Source organism: Mangifera indica, chromosome 4 (assembly GCF_011075055.1).
Source record: "Mangifera indica cultivar Alphonso chromosome 4, CATAS_Mindica_2.1, whole genome shotgun sequence".
NCBI classification, from domain to species: Eukaryota; Viridiplantae; Streptophyta; class Magnoliopsida; order Sapindales; family Anacardiaceae; genus Mangifera; species Mangifera indica.
In genome coordinates this window covers 12,782,849-12,796,898 of record NC_058140.1, presented here as the reverse complement: position 1 = coordinate 12,796,898, position 14,050 = coordinate 12,782,849, and the positions used below count along the sequence as shown (strand labels likewise).

At 33.2% G+C, this 14,050-nt stretch overlaps 2 protein-coding genes across 3 annotated transcripts; both read right to left on the bottom strand.

Annotated features, from left to right (window-relative positions):
* Positions 1-1,335: 1,335 nt before the first annotated feature.
* LOC123213315 (probable amidase At4g34880) lies at positions 1,336-3,449 on the bottom strand. 2 transcript variants are annotated; one of them, XM_044632720.1, is made up of 5 exons: positions 2,802-3,449; positions 2,481-2,695; positions 2,170-2,397; positions 1,892-2,090; positions 1,336-1,799 (listed from the first exon to the last, which is right to left on the bottom strand). In XM_044632720.1, exons 1-5 carry the CDS (start codon positions 3,327-3,329, stop codon positions 1,443-1,445), a joined length of 1,527 nt encoding a protein of 508 aa, XP_044488655.1. In that variant the 5' UTR covers positions 3,330-3,449; the 3' UTR covers positions 1,336-1,442. The 2 variants fall into 2 exon arrangements, with proteins under 2 accessions (XP_044488655.1, XP_044488654.1); XM_044632719.1 differs by having other exon boundaries at positions 2,170-2,409; positions 2,802-3,445.
* Positions 3,450-8,898: 5,449 nt separating this feature from the next.
* On the bottom strand, positions 8,899-11,060 carry LOC123213313 (probable amidase At4g34880). The gene is made up of 5 exons (XM_044632716.1): positions 10,472-11,060; positions 10,110-10,324; positions 9,799-10,038; positions 9,513-9,711; positions 8,899-9,421 (listed from the first exon to the last, which is right to left on the bottom strand). The coding sequence occupies exons 1-5, from the start codon at positions 10,997-10,999 to the stop codon at positions 9,056-9,058; spliced, it is 1,548 nt and encodes a 515-aa protein (XP_044488651.1). The 5' UTR covers positions 11,000-11,060; the 3' UTR covers positions 8,899-9,055.
* Between the last annotated feature and the right edge of the window lie 2,990 nt (positions 11,061-14,050).

The following is a 14,050-nucleotide window of genomic DNA, read 5'->3' as shown; positions in this document are numbered from 1 at the left end:
TATAAAGTGATTGTTCGTAGGTTTTAGAATTTAAAGTTTAGGGTTTCTAATTGTTTATAGATTTATGACTACTCGAATTAGTAAATAAGCACCTTAGTTACTACAAGTAGCCATTTCAATATAGCTGGATGCTCATTCTCAGTCCACCCAGTTGGCGGTGGTACTTCTGATGTTATTTTTTGTGGCACAGACAATAAGAATGTCACCTTTGAAAGAGTAAAGATGAGTTTTGCTGGAAATTTTGGAAGAGCTTGCAAAGTACTTCCTTCTAGTGTCAAAATATTGATACGAAAAATTGCAGCCACAAAAAATATACAATAGTCAACTATGAATTTGAGTTAATCTAAACTATGAATTCAAAACGAATTAAGTTATAAATTTGAATTACTGATTTGAGCTATGTGTTTGAACCAAACTTGAGTCAAACCGAGACAAACACCTTTTAAATCAAGTTTGCATCGATCTAAAAAACGAGCTAAATCTTTTAAATTGAATTTAAATTAAATAAATTTGAATCGAATTGAATTGAGTTGAGATAAATTTCAAGATCAAGTCAGCTCAAATCGAATCCAACCTTAATCTAGTACTTGACCCATAATGTCAACAGATTATAAGAATTTTGCACACAAAATTTGTCAATCAAATTCGATTTTTAATAAAATTATACTATATGTACAAATATATATATATATATATATTTATTTATTTATTTATATCTTTCATTTCATGTAATCCATTTTAATTCTAAGATACAATCAAGTCCACTGTCACCTCAAAGATTATTCCCAACCCAAAATATGAACCCAACAAGCAATTTCTTTAGAAAAAAAGAAATCAATAAAATAACACTTATTTATATATTCAAAATAAAAATATATAATTTTATTAATTATAAAAATAATAAATTCTTTTTTATTTTTTACTTCGTTTATATTTTAAGATTTTTAATTTAATATTGCTTTAATTATCACTGTAGATTTCGATCTTAATTCTTATAAATTATGTTGATGAATTTGTTATTGTCGAAAATCGTAAATTTTTTTAGACCAAAAGCCTTGTTCCCACCAAAGGTTTGATGTAATTTTAAGTCCTTTCAGAAACCGAAGCATATTATGATTGTATCAGAATGTTACTCTTGAAAAAATTTGGTTGTTTTTCTTATAAATTACCTTTCTCTCTGATTTAAATATAATCATTTGGAGTTTAACATTATTTCTTAAAAATTGATCGACCCTGAACTGGCCTTTGCTTTGACACTTCTTCCAGGCCAACCAGCGGTGATATTTGTTGATGTCACAATTTCTTAAAGAATGACTTTTCTATCATCCTACCATATATTCAAACGAGTTGAATTTATTTGATGAAATTGACTGAAAACAAAGCACAAAACAGATTACTGCCTCACAGAAGCAGAAGGGTATGTTTTCATGTCTAGTAAAAGTTCATGGCTTGAATGAAGGAGGCTTCCTAATCTTGGTAGCCTGCTCAAAGCCATATGCGATCTCTATAAGTGATGGCTCTGAGCCCTTCAATCCCCCAAAGTAAATCCCAAAAGGATAGCCATCATTACTATATCCAGCTGGGACAGTGATTCCTGGGAATCCACCGATCGCCAGAACAGTAGCAATATAAACGTCAGGAGTTATCACTGCATCTAGCTTCTCCTCTTTCATCAACTTCTCAAGACCATCTCTGGAAAGCTTTTTCAAGTTTGACAATGCTGCCTTCAATTTATAGTCAGTTCCATTTGTGGCCTGTGCTGCTTCAAGAAAACCTTGCCCATATTCCGTGATGTTTTCCTGCATAGCCATTACCAGCTTCTCATCAGAAATTCGTAGGAGTAAATCTAGAAAAATGTATAAACAGAGGGAATCTATGATCACTATGTTACCAATTTTGAGAATTTCTTGTTGAATGCTATAACATCTTTCAGAGACCGAACTGGGGAAACTTTTAATCCCTTGAGGTATGTATTCAAGGCCATCTTGAACTCAGTTAACATTGCATAATTTTCACCACTTTCATTTGGATCTAATATCTGATCAATGTTGGCTATTTCCAGGTTCTCCACCACAATTGCACCTTGTTCTCTTAACATCCATTCAACATATAATCAAATTATGTGAACAATAGTTTAAGACTAATTATTGAAACTGGTTGTTTTGGTACCTTAGCGTCTGAATGTGGCGCTCAAAAGCTTCAATAACTTCAGACGCTTTTGCAGTGCTAGAAAATGTATGTCTCACAATCCCCAGTCTCTTCCTTTTCAGTCCATCAGGTTTAAGAAATTGTTTGTAGCCACCGCGGGGGATGTGCTTTGATGCTTCTCTGGTCGCTTTGTCATTATGATCAAAGCCTACAATGGCATCAAGAACATATACAGCATCCGCTACAGTCCTGCAAATAGGCCTGCTTGAAGCCAAAATGGCTTGAATCTAGCTTTTTCTAGGATAAATTTCATTGATTTCGATGTGACTTACCCAACAGTGTCTTGTCTTGGGGAGAGAGGGACGACTCCATCTCGGCTAGTGAGACCAATGGTGGGTTTGATTCCTACAACTGAGTTGGCGGCAGATGGACATAAGATCGAGCCATCAGTCTCAGTCCCTAGTGACACTGCTGCCATATTCGATGCCACTGATATCGCTGATCCACTACTTGACCCACAAGGTTCTGCCGACAGAAGATAAGGATTCTGCATACAGATTTAATCAATTTTATTAACAGATGATAAGATAAAATTTGGAAGTGAACACAATACAATATGCTAAGCGAAATTTGAGTCCTTCAATTCCACTCACTTTTCCTTGACCACTTCTAGCGCACCAGCCAGTGGGAGCATCTCTAATACCAGCCCACTCACTCATGCTCGCCTTTCCCAAAATAATAGCCCCAGATTTAATCAATTGGGTGACCACAAATGCTTCTCGTGGCACGATTGAGCCAAGCAGAGCAAATGAGCCAGCTGTGGTGTTCATCTTATCTTTGGTTGCTATGTTGTCCTTGAGCAAAATGGGAATGCCATGCAAACCAAGCTTTGACCTTGCATCTCCAGACTTACGTTCTTGATCAGCCTTTTCAGCCAACCGTAATGCATCTGGGTTCACCTCTATGACCCCTCTAAGTTTCTGGTTGAGCTTATGGATTTCTCCAAGGTAGAACTCAACTAATGTCCTTGATGTGAGTTGGTTTTGTTTGAAAGCTAGTTGGAGATCCTTAATGGTTGCTTCTTCTACTGAAAATGCATCACTAACAATGATGAGTAACCCAGATGATAATAGTGCTAGAAATACCAGAGAAAAGCTCAGATATGGTGCATTGGTCGCCATAATTTAGCTCTCTTAGCAAACTCAGTTTGTCCTCCTGTAGATAGATGGTTGTGGCCCGGTATTTTATAATTGGCGACCGCGTGAAGCTCGCACAGCGGTTTTGCCATAAGCTCGGTGGGCGTCGACGTCTTGCGGGGCCATTTGGTCATTTGTCTCCATTGTCTTTATAGCCAAAGGTACTGTCACATCCAGATGGGACCTAACGCTCGCATATCCAAAAATTCCTAGGACATAAGAAGGCCAAACACTTTGTCCCACCCTAGACATAGTGTGATTTCACTTCACACCCATCAACTTTTAAATATTTGAAATCCCACCTGTAAACCAATTTATATTAAGATTTTTAATTATGGTTAAAAAAATCATCATTTTAATAATAATATTAAAAAATATATATTTTATTTTATTTTTTCTCTAAGTTTTAAAAACTAATAATTTCATTTTTATTTAAAGTTTTTTTATTTTAAAAAATTATATTTTCTCCTCAAAACCTAAGTTTTATTCTTTATCCCTTCAACCATCGACGATCACCTTTTTTCACTCTAAACCGTCATTATCACTATTGGCATCTCTCTGACTTAATTTGACAATAACAAAGACATGTTGATTTGTTTAAATAGATAAAAACGTATCTATTCATTTAGAATTGATGAAGATGAGTGTCTTTATTGATTCTTCAAGAATGAGTTATTAACGGAGACAAAGCTCTTTGTCTTCGACGAAGACAAAAGGGATAGTAGGAAATAAGTTACTGACAAAGAAGAAGAAAGAAAAGTCGATCAATGATTGCGAATGAATGAGTTATCGAAGAAATAGTGAAAAAACTATACGGGAAAATGACTAATTTTCAAATTTAGGATAAACTTGAGTTTTTTAAATTTTTTTAAATAATAATTTTATTTTTAATTTTAATAAAATTGGATTCATATTTTAATTTTTAATTTTTTTAAAGTCGTCAAGTATAAACAGGGATTGCACGAACCCTCCGGTGGGACCAAGTCTTTTTGGCCACATAAAAAATATCTACACCAGCGACCAGTTTGCTCCCTCTGATTTCTCAAGCCTTCTCATGAAAGTTGGGCAATTTTAACAGTGGTTCTTTCAATTGATTGGACCTATTGTCCTCCAGAAGACCTGGGTCATCGTGATGTGTAGTGTACAAATAATGTATAAATAGTGGAAAGGCCAAATTAATTTGCCTCCCGGTGATATTTCAAACTTTCATCCTCTAATTTTTTAAAAGGATATTTCTTATCTAATTTTTAGCTTAATCTCAAACTCATATTCATGAGAGATGAAAAATCTAAACTCTCATCTATGTCTAAACTTCTGTTAATTTTTTCTGTTAAAATGAGTGGTCAAATAGCTATTTTACTATTTATATTAAAAGTTATAAAGTTTATTACTTTTCACTCCCCTATGATTTTAGAAACTAATTTTTTACTTTTACCTAAAGTTTTTAAACTTTGAAAAGTAATATTGTCACCCCCAAACCTAGGGTTTTCATATTTTTTAAAACTCAACCGCCCCCCATAACTTTAAAAAAAAGCAGTTTCACCCCCACTCTTTAACTTCATCTTCCAGTGTCATCTTTGACCTCCTCCTTCTCCTGGTGCGACCATGGTAGTGTGATCTCTTAGTCATATAACCTAGATGATGAAGAACGACGCTTCGTCGTTCATCGTGTCATCCAAACATGACGACGAAGCGTCGTCCTTTATCTGTTCTTTTAGATCTGGACAACGAGGCAACGAAAGTTCGTCCTTCATCATTCTTTATAGCTGAAGAAGGGAGATTGGTGGAAAACGTCAACAGTCGATGATGGCTGAAGAAAAAAGCAAACTCTATGGGTGAAATCTAAACTTTTCAAACTTGAAGGATAGGTTGAAGTGTTAGTTTTTAAAACCTAAAAAGGGAAATGATAAAATTTTAAAGTTTTAAAGTTTATAGGTAAAACAACAATTTTACCCTTGTTTATAACTGAAAATCTTGACAGTAGTTTGGTCATGGGTCAGAGTTTAAGTTTTTGATTTCCTATGGATGTGACTTTGAAATTGGGCTAAAATTTGGGTGGAAAATAGTCTTTTTCCCTTTTAAAAAATTTAGATACTCACTCACAACTAAAATTTTTGTTAAAAATTTTAGTTAAGATTAGGGATAAAACTATTATTTACTAAAAAATTAAAGTTTTATCATATTTTTCTCTTCTATATTTAAAAACTTATATTTTCCTCCAACCCAAAGTTTAAAAAGTGAAAAAAACCCCCTAAGATTTGTTTCTCTTTCTCCGACATCAATTTCCCTTTCCTTCGTCATCGGTCATCCTTCCTTCCCTCGTTATCTCTCCTTTGGTCTTTCTCCCTTGTCTCTTTGACCGTCTTCGATTAGAGATAAAAACAAATGATCTTCATCTAAGACAAAGACGTGTCGTCTTCATCTCTCTAACGAAAACCGATTACCTTTGTTTGAAAGATGAAGACCAATTATCTTCCTCTGAGAGAAAGACGATTAAGTCTTCATCTTCGATCAAAGATGATCGGAGAGATTAGGGAGAGAGATCAGACGAGAGATAAGGGGGGAAGGGAGGATGGTTGATGGTCAGGAAGAAGAAATCGACGTTAAAGGAAGAGAAACAAATCCTAGGGGGGGTTTTGTCACTTTTTAAACTTTGAGTTGGGGAAAATATAAGTTTTTAAATATAGAAGAAGAAAATGCCATAAAACTTTAATTTTTCAATAAATAACAATTTTACCCCTAACCTTAACTAAAATTTTTAATGAAAATTTAATTGTAAGTGGGTGTTTAAATTTTTGAAAGTTAAATGGAGAAAGCTTTAGTTTCACTATACCTTGGGTGGGACATAGTCCTTTGGCCTACTGAAAATTACTATTCTTGTTAAAATTTCACCTTCTTTAATTAGTCTCAATCCTCTTTTTCATTCATGAATTTCAAATCTCTTATCCCAGCTACATAACTTAAAATGACAAAAAAGAGAGATTCAGGTGACGTTTGCTTAGGATAATTTTGATGCATTATTTTTTATTATTATTATTTTATTTTTTAACATTTTATTATTAATAATAATGTATTTAATAATATAAAAAATAATTTATCATCAATATTAAAAAATTATATTAGTAATCTAAATTTTATTATAATTATATTATTATTTATTAATTTTAAAAAAAATAATAGTATTTTTAATTAATATAACAAATATCACAAAAATATTTTTAAATAATTATGTTTAAGGATATTTAAATAAATTATATATTAGTATTATTTTATTATATTTAATTAAATAAAACAATTATTTATATTTATCAAAATTTATTTAACATAATAATAATTTATACTTAATAATCTTTTAAACAACCTATTAAAAAATAACATAAATCAAACAGTCGCTTAAGGTTGCATCTTACTAGACCCAAATTTGTGGAGTGACTGCTTATAGGGTTTAAGGCTTCTAATTGCTTCTCGGTTCAAGACCATTTTAATGGGTTGTTCACACAAAAGCATTTTAATTATTAGAAGTCCCAAAAGCAACTTCTGAGTCCACCTAGTTGGTTTGGTGGTGATGTTTCTGATCGTATTTTTTGGTGGCACAAACAACAAGATTCTGGTCCTTGAAATAGAGAAAGATCGATGAGTTTTGTTGGAAATTTTGGAAGAGCTCACAAAGACCCTTCTTCTAGTGTCAAAATATCATATGAGAAATTGCACCAATAACCAAAAAGCAACAGCCTTGGTATACTGTAAGAAACTGTGGTACTTATAAAGTTTTTTGCAAAGAAATTATAATTAAAGAATGCCCATCGGGTGGTTTTAAGTTAGAAAAATATATTAAATGAACAACCTTTACATACAAAAAAAATTACACAAATTGATATGATATTAATGTGACAGATGCTTTTGACATGTGGCATCTGTCTCATCAATATCATATCATTTTGTATAATTTTTTTTTTATATATAGTATTACTATTTATTAAGAGTATTTATAGTGTTTACAAACAGATAAACTTGTTTAATGATAGTGAAAAGAAACTAAATTCTGGCCCTTCTCTTTGCACAACTCTTGGTTTATATCGCCGAGTGTGGGTGACATGGCAATTCTTTATAACAAATAGGGCTTACAGGATTTGCCACCTTGTGCATGCCCTTGTTGGAGATTGCTGCAATTGATGCATGCAGAATATTTGTAATGAGTGGCACTGTTCTCCTAATTAATAAATAATCGTATAATTATATAATTTTAAATTAAAGATAAAAAAATATTAAATCATTTTATAATATATCATTTAAATACTCAAAATTAAGTATTTATAACATTACTTATTAGATAATCTAACTTTTCTTATTCGATATACATTAACCTATCCACATCATCATTAGAGAAGTAAAGTCTTTCTGAAGGAAACTTACCCGTTTAACAGCTGAAGAAGTTATAGCATCGCAAATTTTCAATTATTCTTAAGGTCAATCAAGATCATGATCAATTATTCAAATTTTAAGTTTAAAATACCTAAGGTCAATCAAGATCATGATAGAGAGAAATTTAAGAGTGTAACTTTGCTAACACTGTCATGTGGAGGCAGCATGGCGACAACAACGTCTTGGCTAGCAAGGCCAACCGTTGGCTTAATTCCTACAACTGAGGTAACACTGGATGGGCATAAGATTATGCTAGAATGTCAATTGCTAGTAACAATTGCCGAATTTGTTGTTTCTGCTATTGATGATCCACTACTTGACCCGCAATATTTGTCATTTCTTCCAGACCAACGGTTGGCTTAATTCCTACAACTGAGGTAACATCGGATGGGCATAATATCAAATGCCAGCATTTGAGCACTCGCAATTAGATATGACAATTTTGGCTAAGCTTTAGGGGTCGTGACCCTCTTCGACCCTAATAGGAAAAGTATTTTCCGATAGGAACGAAAAAGAGAACAGAGACGAAGATGAAAAAAATTTCTGCAATCACAGACTAGGATACATATGTCCCTTCCCCGTCCGACCTTGTTTGCTCGCTGCCAGCATCCTCATCTCTTTATATTAATATATTTACTTAAAATACTACCATATCTTTATAGTTTTAAATTATTTATGTTTTTGAAATTTATTTAGGTTCTTATTATACAAATTAAAATAGTTAATATATTATATTTATGACATTTGAAATAGTGGGTTGGTTTTAATTTTATTATTTAATATATTTATGTTGTGTTTAAAGAGTATAAGAAAAAGATTTTTTTTTGCAGATACGGGGAAGGATTTTTTTTATGGGGAAGGGATGCGAAATCATTTTCATCCCCATAATAAGGACAGAGATTGATATCTCTTGCTCCCCATCCCTCTTTATTGTCATCCCTACTCACAATGGTATCAGTGATACCATCTATGTTGGTTATGTTTAGATGGTCAACCACCTCCGCACCCTTGTGTCTTCACTTGCAGTAAAATCATGACACATAGAGTTATGCTTATTTGTTTGAGGCTACTCAGATTGTGGCAAATAATAATTGGTTAAAGTTGTTTGTGTTGCCACCTTAATGTCTGGATATGGTGCTCAAAAGCTGTATATTGATAAGAATCTAACCATTACTTTCTGATTTTATTGGACCAAATACTTTAGCCTAGACCTGAAGGACCCAAGGGCATTTACCTGATAAAATACCTAATAAAATTTATTGCATTGGATTGGATCCTACAGGTCCAAGTTACACAGAATCATTTTTGAACGAAGGAGGCTTCCTAATCTTGGTAGCCTGCTCAAAGCCATAAGCAATCTCTATAAGCGTTGGCTCTGAGCCCTTCAATCCCCCAAAGTAAATCCCAAAAGGAAAGCCATTATTACCATATCCAGCTGGGACAGTGATGCCTGGGAATCCACCGATTGCCAGAAATCTTTTAATATAAACAGCAGGAGTAATCACTGCATCTAGCTTCTCCTCTTTCATCAACTTCTCAAAACCATCTCTGGAAAGTTTTTTCAAGTTTAACAATGCTGCTTTCAATTTATCGTCAGCTCCATTTGTGGCCTGTGCTGCTTCAAGAAGACTTTGCCCATATTTCTTGGTGTTTTCCTGCATAGCCATTACTAGCTTCTCATCAGAAATTCGTAGATTCAATATATAAAAATGTATTAACTGAGGGAATCTATGATCACTATGTTACCAATTTTGAGAATTTCTTGTTGAATGCTATAACTTCTTTCAAGGACCGAACTGGGGAAGCTTTTAATCCCTTGAGGTATGTATTCAAGGCCATCTTGAACTCGGCTAAGATTGCATATATTTCACCACTTCTACTTGGATCTAATATCTCATCAATGTTGGCTATTTCCAGGTTGTCCACCACAACTGCACCTTGTTCTCTTAACATCCATTCAACAAATAATCAAATTATGTAAAAACTAGTTTAAGACTACTCAGCTTGTAACAAACAGTAGTTGTGTTGCTACCTTAGAGTCTGAATATGGTGCTCAAAAGCTTCAATAACTTGAGACGAGTTTGCAGTGCTAGAAAATGTATGCCTCACTGTCCCCAATCTCTTCCCTTTCAGTCCGTCAGGTTTAAGAAATTGTTTGTAGCCACCTCGAGGGATGTACCTTGATGCTTCTCTGGTCGCTTTGTCATTATGATCAAAGCCTACAATGGCATCAAGAACATAAACAGCATCCGCTACAGTCCTGCACATAGGCCTGCTTGAAGCCAACATGGCATGAGTCTTGCTTGATGTTGTATAAATTTCATTGATTTCAATGTGGCTTACCCAACAGTATCTTGTCTTGGGGAGATAGGGACGACTCCATCTCGGCTAGTGAGACCAATGGTGGGTTTGATTCCTACAACTGAGTTGGCAGCAGATGGGCATAAGATCGAGCCATCAGTCTCAGTCCCTAGTGACACTGCTACCATGTTTGATGCCACTGATATTGCTGATCCACTACTTGACCCACAAGGTTCTGCCGACAGAAGATAAGGATTCTGCATACAGATTTTATTAATTTTATGAAATGTCTGCGTACAGATTTTATCAATTTTGTTAACAAGAGTCAGAAGATAAGATAAAATTTGGAAGTGAAAACAATAACATATGCTAAGTAAAATTTGAGGTTCTCCAGTTCCACTCACCTTTCCTTGGCCACTTCTAGCGCACCAGCCTTGGGGAGCATCTCTAAGACCAGCCCACTCACTCATGCTAGCCTTTCCCAATATAATAGCCCCAGCTTTAATCAATTTGGTGGCCACAAATGCGTCTCGTGGCACGATTGAGCCAAGCAGAGCAAATGAGCCAGCTGTGGTGTTCATCTTATCTTTGGTTGCTATGTTGTCCTTGAGCAAAATGGGAATGCCATGCAAACCAAGCTTTGACCTTGCAGCTCCAGACTTACGTTCTTGATCAGCCTTTTCAGCCAACCGTAATGCATCTGGGTTCACCTCTATGACCCCTCTAAGTTTCTGGTTGAGCTTATGGATTTCTCCAAGGTAGAACTCAACTAATGTACTTGATGTGAGTTGGTTTTGTTTGAAAGCTAGTTGAAGATCCTTAATGGTTGCTTCTTCTATTGAAAATGCATCACTAACAATGATGAGTAACCCAGATGATAATAGTGCTAGAAATACCAGAGAAAAGCTGAGATATGTTGCATTGGTCGCCATAATTTAGCACTCTTAGCGAACTCAGTTTGTCCTCCTGTAGATAATGGTTGTGGCCCTGTTTTTTATAATGGCCAACAGCATGAAGCTCGCACGGTGGTCTTGCCACATGCTCGGTTGGCGTCGACATCTTGCGGGACCATTCTGTCGTTTGCCTCCAGTGTCTTTATAGCCAATGTTTTACACGACGAAAGGAAAAAGGCAAAACATTACGATTGGTTACCAGTGGCAATGCATGTAATGCCAAAAGGCAGGCCTCCACGGTCATATCCAGATGGGGCTCTAATGCTTGGAAATCCATAGAATCCAGGGGAAAAGAAATATCTACACCAGCAGTCACTAGCTTGTTCTCTCCAATTTCTCAAGCCTTCTCTTGAAAGTTTTGACAATTTTAACAATGGTTCTTTCATTTGATTGGATCTATTGTCAAGATCCGCTCAAAAGATTCCAGAAGACTTTGTTCCTCAAGGGTGTAAATACTTTAAATTATTTTTTTAAGATCATACTTCTTTGAGAAGTCTCAATCTTTCAATTAAGAATATTTTATTAATTTAAATAACAAAAAAGAAATATTTCAAATATAAAAATAATGGTTAAATAAGATATTCTATTTTAACCACACGTGAAAAATTTTATAATAAATGAGCTAAAAAGCTTGATAAATAGGAAATCTTTATGCAACAACCTTTACTTTTGCAAAACATACAAATATTCACACTATTTTCAAAATTCAAATTATTAATAAAATATGTTGTATTTAAAACTTTCACTACCCCTAGTAATTGTTTATGTATTGTGCTATATCTTTTAGAACAATCATGTGCAGAGTGCATTATTATTAACAAAAAAAAGTAATATTATATATATTTATTTTAAATATATAAATAAATATATATTTATACATCATCATCATATAATTAAATATTATTTTATTTTTAATTTAAAATTTTTTAATTACATAATAATATACATTAAATATGTACCTATTTATATATTTAAAGTGAGTACGTATAATTTTTTATCAAAAAAATTAGTCTCAAACCATTATAATTTAAAGGCCAAAAGACTTATTCCTGCTCAAGATTTAATTTATTGTTAAACTTTCATCCGTCAAATTTTGAAAATTCAAATACCCAATTATTAAAGTTAATAAAATATGTTTGTTTTAATGGTATAATTGTCATTTAACCAATAATATTAAAAAAATAAAATTTTATATTATTTTTCTACCTTAATTTTAAAAACTAACAATTTTCCCTAACAAAAGTTTTAAAAAGTTATCTTTCTCCCCTTTGAATTTTATTTTTTTTCCCTTCCTTCTCTAACAACCTTTTCCATCTCCGACTGACGTCGTCTTCCCACCTATCTTCTTCTTTGACGCTCTTTGTCAATTTATCAACCCATGCTTCGATTCATCTTCGACTTCGGCCACCATTTTCTAGGGAGAGCACCAAGAGAGGGAGAGAGTGTCGAAAAAGAAGATGGGTGGGAAAATGAAGTTGGCAGAAGACGGGGAAGGTTGCTGAAGAAGGATGGAAAAAGAACGAAACCTTAGAAAAGAAAATGAAACTTTTCAAAATTTAAGTAAGGAAAAATTGTTAGTTTTAAGAATTTAAGTGGAGAAATGAGATAATTTTTTTTTTAATATTACAGGTTAAATGATATTCATATATTTAAAACTAACGAATTTTGTTAATTTTAATAATTAACAGGTGCGTATTTAGATTTTCAAAATTTAATAGATGAAAGTTTGATAATAAATTAAACCTTGGCTAGAAACAAGTCTTTTGGCCCAATGTAAATACCTATATAAAATCACGTTTTTGGAATCATCCATATCAAAATTTATCATTTAATATAACTTTGAGCAAATCTTTATTTTCATCACTTTTTGGCATTAATTAATTACTATATAATTCATATATGAAAAAAAAAAAAAAAACCCTCTTCACCAGTTCTAGTAGCCAAGGGAAATATGTCTAATCTAGTGGACATCCCAAGCATAGGTAGAATAGGGAAAATTTGTTGTACCATGTAAGTTCCAACACTATTACAACATGGGTTACATACACGCTAATAAAGTAAGTTGAGTTATTTAAACATGGGTAAGTGGAGTTTTTGCATGCAGGGTTGAGTTATCTGCACATCATATTTGACATGAGTTCTCTACATGTCAAACAGGAGTCTAGGTTCCAATGATAGTTGCTAGGACATCAAGTAGATGTTGGATCAAAATTTCCACATTACTAGTCAACTTGCCAAAGGTTACATCTAACTTATGAAGTGATTGTTTGTAGGTTTTAAAAGTTAAGGTTTAAGGTTTCTAATTGTTTCTAGGTTCATGACCACTCGAATTGGTAAATAAGCATCTTAGTTACTACAAGTAGCCATTTCAATATAGCTGGATGCACATTCTCAGTCCACCCAGTTGGCGGTGGTATTTTTGATGTTATTTTTTGTGGCACAGACAATAAGAATGTCACCTTCGAAAGAGTAAAAGATGAGTTTTGCTGGAAATTTTGGAAGAGCTTGCAAAGTCCTTCCTTCTAGTGTCAAAATATTGATACCAAAAATTGCACCCATAAAAAATATACAATAGTCAACTATGAATTTGAGTTAATTTAAATTATGAATTCGAAATGAATTAAGTTATAAATTTGAACTACTTATTTGAGCTATACATTCGAACTGAACTTGAGTTAAATCGAGACAAACACTGTCTAAATCAAGTTTGCATTAATCTAAAAAACGAGCTGAATCTTTTAAATTAAATTTAAATCAAACAAATTTAAATCGAACTGAACTGAGTTGGGACAACTTTCAATATCAAGTCAGCTCAAATCGAATCCAACCTTAATCTAGTACTTGACCCATAATGTCGATAGATTATAAGAATTTTGCACACAAAATTTGTCGATCAAATTCGATTTTTAATAAAATTATACTATATATATAAACAAATTTTATTTTATATATATATATATATATATATATTTATTTATTTATTTATTTATTTATACCTTTCATTTCATGTAATCCATTTTAATTCTAAGA